The 7,090-nt window shown below is 33.0% G+C and overlaps 1 protein-coding gene across 4 annotated transcripts in view; it reads right to left on the bottom strand.

The window, feature by feature from the left end:
* Positions 1-3,260: 3,260 nt before the first annotated feature.
* LOC127850293 (sestrin-1-like) overlaps positions 3,261-7,090 on the bottom strand; it is a 94,579-nt gene continuing 90,749 nt past the window's right edge. For all 4 annotated transcript variants that reach the window (XM_052383230.1, XM_052383233.1, XM_052383231.1 and 1 more), the window contains one exon: positions 3,261-6,561. In XM_052383230.1, coding sequence (XP_052239190.1) covers positions 6,475-6,561 — 87 coding nt within the window. In that variant the 3' untranslated portion in view covers positions 3,261-6,474. The remainder of the gene's footprint in view (positions 6,562-7,090) is intronic.

The raw sequence follows: 7,090 nt of genomic DNA, 5'->3' as shown, positions 1-7,090 counted from the left end.
ATTGTCGACAAGTCTACATTTGAGCATAACGTTATTTCACTCCTGCAGCGTAGGTCATGTTATAAATTAAGTTATGCTTCAGAAGTATGGGGATTGACACAGTCACATGACATTGAACGCATGTATACATTTAAATTTTTATAAACGATTGCGACAGGTTAAAATAAATACATGCAATGTATATGTTCATGAAGATAGATAGAAGAACGTAGATATCTATTGTTTGTTAGCAGGTTCGTTAAAATTATAAAATATTGGTTTAAAATTATTAACAATGGAAATATTACTAGTATATTGCAAAGTGTTTACAAACAAGCTTGAAACGATTGTAAAAAAGGTTATGCAACTTTGGCCCAAATGTCTAGAACATGATAAATAATTTTGGTTATGTATTTGAAAATCCAAACGTCGTGGAAGTCGTGGAAGTTATTAGATTTATTAGCGAGTTCAAATGTGACTTGTTTATAACTTTAAACATGAGTGATATGGTAAAATGAATAGCAGTTCTGCATTAAATATGTATATTGTTTTTCAAATCCTCATTGGAATATGAAGAATAGTTGGACTTTTCCGAGACGTCTGCGCTTATTAATTTTTTTAAGAGTAAGAGTGTCTGCACACCCGTTGAGAATTCGAACTGCAAAAGAATAGCAAACCATTTACGTTATTATTTATATTGTAATGACTTTGATTTGGAAGACGATTACCATATTCTATGTTTATGCCGCTGCTTCACATGTCAGATATAAGAAAGAAAAGTATTCTTTACGACTATTTTTATGTTATGTTGCTATACCTATTAACGTGACAGAAAATGAAGTGTTTATGTAAGTATGAAGACGATGCACTGTTGTAGAAGTCTTTAATAAACTGTCTGTCTGTTTAAACAAGGTACAATTCATAGGCCTGCGTGGTGAAGTGGTAGCTGGTGTTTGCTAAACGAGGTCCCGGGTTCGAACCATAGGGCAAGTGCTTTTAGCCTTTCATTGCTTTTAAAATCATTTACGCTATTTCAAATATAACCTTTTTTAATGGAGTTATTACCTTAACTTTCACGCGAAAACCCCTTTTAGTTAATATTTATATTGATACCCGTAGTTTGATCCAGTTATGGAATGGAATTTTTCCGGTAACAGGCTCTTTCAGTTTGAAAACGTTCATGTTCGCCTTTCAATTAAATTATTGTAGTAGATGACTATCACAGTTTTCATCATTATCTCATGTGAAACCACAAGAAATACTCGTCCACTGGCAGAAGTTCAACAAAATAATTTATTGGTAATCCGACCATACAAAAACAAGATCGTGACCTGTAATACAAAGGAAGAAATAAAACAATCAAGGACCTGGTTTGTTCAATATTTTATTATTTGAGTATGCAAATGACAAAGCAACACGGTTATTCGCCCAGCGTTATTGCTATAACCTGGTGAACATTTAAAACACAGTCAGCTAAAAGCTTTCTTAACACAAGGTTTTTTTCACGACGGGGTTGGGGATACTTCAAAATTTCAAAATTACATTATATACAGATGACAGTTGTATTATTTTGTCCAATAGGCATATCTGTTTTTATACTTCATAAAATATATATGAAGTGAAGTGTAATTAATTATTTTTTCTCTGATAGGTGTTTAACATGTGAGATTGTTGAATCAAGCTCACATTTAAATAAATAAAATAAAATATTTCTCAACAGTTCTTAAGAAAGATATGGCCAAGTATTACATAAAATTTCCCCCACACAAGTTGTTTTTACTCCAAAATAATCTGACAGCTGGCGTAATTCGACATCCTGATATTTTACTATAAAATTATAAGAAATAAAAACCTATATTGCACACAAGTAGTAAAATGACTGATTTGATTACGAAGCACAAAATCGTAGTCAAATCAGTATTCATACAGTACTTCAATTATTAAAATACAGGTGACTTGTTGTAACAAAACGTAATTAACATGTACAAGTATATACAAGTTATTTTGCTAAATATACAACAGCACTTACATCACAAATTTATCAGAAATTAAAAAATACTGCGACTCTACAGGTACATTTTAAGTTACATTCAGTTACTCGTAAAAATGCAATACTTGAATATTAGGATTTTAGAATATTATTTAATGTATTGAAAATCTTAAGTAGTAACAAAGGCATTGTTGTTATAACAGCTCTTGTTGCATTTCTTCACAAATCAATGAAAAATACCAAGTGACAGAGGTGTAAGTTGCAATAATCAATTGACATTTTTTAATAATTCGGATTCTCTTGACAAAAATATTACTCTTCCTTCCATCAAAATATTTGGAATGTCTGAAAAACATCAGAAAAAAAGTATACTTTTTCAATCAAAAGTAATAATTACTTCATAGTAATTAAAACAATGTTTGAAAATTAAATAAACTGCAGTCTACAAACAGGAATATGAATATTACATTTAATCTCTAATGCAAGCATAGAGCACAAAAATTTAATCATGTACACAACACAAAACTTTGGCAGATTGGGCCAGTTAATATCTTATTTAAAAGAAATTAAACTTCTTAGCTAACTTTCATAATCTTCTAAAACAGTTTTGCGTCAGACAAATTCTATTTTAAGATACTTATTTTTAATAACACTGATTGCCAAGCACTGATTGCCAATTTGAAAGCACAGAAAAGTTTAAATATTAACCTTCTAAGAGAAAAGTTTCATATTAACCTTCCAACAAGCACAATAGTTTTTCCCGACCTTAAACATTTTCTCCTAATCTCCTCTCAATAAAGTCATAACATGTTTTCCGTGTTAAATACAACACAATTTTAGTTGCAGAAAAAACTCTTGTCGAGTTCAACTTAATACAATTACAGTTGCAAGCAAACCTACCATTTTAAACACAAAACATATTGAGTTGCAACTTTGACATGTTTAACATATTACTTATTGCATGCATAACATTTCAGTGTTAACACAACACAAGGAGGTAGAGTTTTTAGGCAAACTCCTCAGGTGTTCAACACAAAATAATTAAAGTTGCAAGCAAAACAATGCAGTGTTTACCACACATAAGTTCTAGTTGCAAGCGAAACAATGCAGTGTTTACCACACATAAGTTCTAGTCGCAAGCTAAACAAAGTGTTGTTATACACAGTTGATTTCTAGTTGCAACATAAACTTTGCAGTATTCAACAGGATTAGTTCTTTTATTGCCTTAACAACAATTCAGGGTTCAACACAACACATTTCATATTGCCAGCACATGCATACTGTGTCAAGTGACACAAAAAAACAGTTGGGAGCTATTTAACTCTTTGCATGCTGGGAAATTTCTAAAATTAGCATTTTCTTCAATTTTTTTTCAAAGAATACTATCAGAAAAGCAAACAGTTTGGATCCTGATGCGACGCCACATTCTGTGGCGTCTCATCTGGATCCAAACTGTTTGCAAAAGCCTTTAAAATTCGGTTCCAGCGCTGAAAGGTTAAGCCTCAGCTGGGTTCTATTAGCAATCACAACTTTGCGGTGTTCAACACAGGACATTTCTAGCCACCCTCAGATCTATCACAGAAACAAGCGCATGAGATTACGGACTCCTTTACCTATACCGAAAGCCAAACACACAGCCCACCAAGGAGAAAACAGGTTTCTATATCAACCAAACACTCCCGATTATGTGTATTAATAATAAGGAGCAGGATTTACATCCCAAAATATTAACCCTTTGCATGCAGGGAAATTTGTTGTCGGCTAAAATGTTGTCTGCTAAATTTCTAAAATTAGCAATTTTCTTCAATTTTTTTTTAAAGAATACTATCAGAATAGCAAACAGTTTGGATCCTGATGAGTCTCATCTGGATCCAAACTGTTTGCAAAGGCCTTCAAATTCCGGTTCCAGCGCTCAAAGGGTTAAGGGTTTATGAAAACATGTGCGGTATATAAATGCGTTCTTTTTTCATTCTTTATCATTTTAGCTATTACATATAGTATTCATTCTTAAAGAAAAAACAACTTACCCTGTTTGTTTTTGTTGTTTTATGTTATATTTTACTTTCTGAGTGAACTGATTGTTAAGAATAAAAATTATACTTAGCCCACAAATAATATACACCAAAACCATCTCAAACATGATATACTATACAAATGTGTTTGGCTGTTCGCGCCCTTTCCAATAATAATAATACTGTTACCATGACCAACTTGTCTTCTCACTTTTCAGAAGCGGCCATATTTAATCACTTGGAATAGCACAATATTGAATATCCCAAAACAAAATGCGTTTTTAATCAAATAAGCAGATTTAACATACAACACACTGATTACTATTACGAAATCACAATTTCATTACAAACACATGTTTACAGCTTAACTAAAAAACTGGGGGCGTGAAATTTTTAAAACAAGCACAAATAGCTGGAAAAAAGATACAACAATTCAAAGTTGATATGCTAATATTTTAAGAGATGAATGATTATGTCATATAATTTAATTACCAAGGAATCAATAAATCAGTAATCGATGTAGTAACTGTTTCTTATGCCATGTTTATTGACAACATGTATACACCTGTAAAAATGACTAGGTCTACATTGTTGTTTTTTTGACAATTTAATGCTTACGTAATTGTAACAGACAAACAAACTTGTTTTTTATTATTAGTAAAAAATCATCAGGAGTAGATCCTTCAGATTATCGTTATTTATTTAATAATATGTATGTAAGCAAATGTAAACAACACAGACCATCATCCCTTTAGTCATGGAGAAAAAACACATGAAGCCTAATTATTTTACTTGAACACCCGTTTTAAATTAAAACCAGGCAAGACAGAACATTTGACAACAAAAGAGCTAATGCTGTAACTAAATATACCATATTAAAATGTTTTCTTAGCAAGAAATGCAACACCATGTAATGCCCAACAAGTATTATAATTTGTCTAGAATGAACACAAAAGCACCAAAAACTGCAAGACGATTTTCAATAAAGCACATGGTCAGCACATTTTCCACACTTAAAATCTTGTTAATGTATGTTTCTTGCAAAAAGAATGTTTATACATCAAATGGGCTTAGTACTGGAAAAACTGAGAAGACACTTTCCCTTTTCACAGCATTTTTTTATTTAAACGTCATCTCTTCTAAACCATAATCCAGTCTAGGGGGACATTGATTAGCCTGTGTAGACTGCACAGGCTTATCTGCGGCAACACTTTGTACACATGCATTTAGCCCAGTTTTTCCAGAATACAGCTCCATTGATCAAGACCACCATATTTAAGCATAAGCACACATATTTGGATGGCAGCCATCTCTGATCAAAGCTCAATGTCAACATATCACTATGAAATGTTTAATGCTGGTCTCGAGGAAATGTTTACCGGTAATCAACAACAGTGGAGTTCTTGTTTATGGAACACTCATCAAAAGTACTCTATATATGCTAAAATATACAGGACACTTATTTGTCTAAACAATAGTCACTCACAGACATCTGCAAGCATAAACACAAGGTGTTAAACAATTTACCATCAAGATGAGACATTCACTTCTTGACAAATCACTTTTCTCACAATACAACATTAAAACTAGAGTCATTGGTACAACTTTGACTAATCTCATGTCAGTTATCATTGATTGATCTCAGGAACGCAAGAATAATTCATCTACCGGAACCATTCTGCTTTGATCATTCAAGTAACATGTACAAGCAAACACATATCACAGATATAAGGAAGCGTCAACAACAAACATTCCTCACAAGACTTGATTTACTAAACAAACATGACAAAATGGCCAAAGAAAGTCATTAACAAGGGAGACAAGTTCAAATAAAAAATTAAACAAATTCCTCTACATTGAATATAACATACATTATTTTCAAAAATACTAATACCTTATAATTTGAAAAATGCCATTTTCAACATAAATATATATACACAAACACAAGAACACTTCGTATGCTCCCTGTCCACCAACAAAAATATGTACCTTCCCTAGACTGGCCAACAAAGCTCAATGATAAAGCAACTTCAAAACACCATGTCTATAAATAGCACCCAATCAGTTTTTTCAGCAAAATGGGTCCATTGTTTACAGAGGGCTTGGGCCTGGCGGCACAGCGCTGTCATGGATAATCACCCCTTTCCAGCATGCAGTTATGAACAGTAAAATGATGTACTAGTATGCAGAACTTTTAGAAAATCAGCTTTAACCCTTAAATTGTTGATCAAACAACAAACATACTGAACAAATATACTGGCTTCGGAAAAAAAACTTTTTTTCGTTAATGTCACTGATTTATTCTAACAATACAAAGACATCTGCACATGTTTTTACTATTCAATGGAATCTGGTTATCACCAACAGCCTAATCAGATGACCTATGAGCCAATGAGATGATCAGTTGCAATCCAGCCAGCCAATGAGATGATCAGTTGCAATCCAGCCAGCAAATCAGGGGGCTGATCTTAAAGAGGAACTTTCGTTAGGGTTTCACGTCATGTACTGCATGATAGCGCGCAGGCTGTACAACAGCTCCCCCTGCAGGCGCGCCTCCAACAACATTAGGTTGACATGTACCTGTGAATCAAAAATGACAAATCAGCCTCGTCGTGCAAAAATAGGCTTAAAGACAAATCAGAACAGTGAAGCTCCAGATCTGTTACATCGTAATTACAAGACCACAAAACCTTGGTTGACTTTATAGTGGCCCGGGTATCTGGCTGCATTGGGCATAACATCCAATTTATTTATAGTTCATGCCTCATGTTCTTTCATTGAAAGTATAGCTAAAAATGATTATCCTCACTTTAGAATAAGTAAATAAAAGAGGGCTATAATTTAAAAAAATATCCTATGCCTGGGACTTAAAATAGCAACAAGTGTTTTTCCTGCCATAGATATTTAATATAACATAATAATCATAAATTCCGTAAAATTGTTAATGGATCACACGCCAGCTTGAATTCAAACTTACTGCTCAAACCACAGAATCACCGCCATATTGTCTGACAAACAAAGAGTGCTATCATACGGAACAAGTTAACTTGTGAGAAAAAAGTTGGCAGAACTGTATCAATTTAACTATTGTTTTTTTTGCGTTTAGAAA

The sequence above is a fragment of the Dreissena polymorpha genome, chromosome 11 (assembly GCF_020536995.1).
Source record: "Dreissena polymorpha isolate Duluth1 chromosome 11, UMN_Dpol_1.0, whole genome shotgun sequence".
In the NCBI taxonomy this organism is placed as follows: domain Eukaryota; kingdom Metazoa; phylum Mollusca; class Bivalvia; order Myida; family Dreissenidae; genus Dreissena; species Dreissena polymorpha.
Note: the sequence above shows the minus strand (reverse complement) of the source record. Positions and strands in the feature narration are given on the sequence as shown.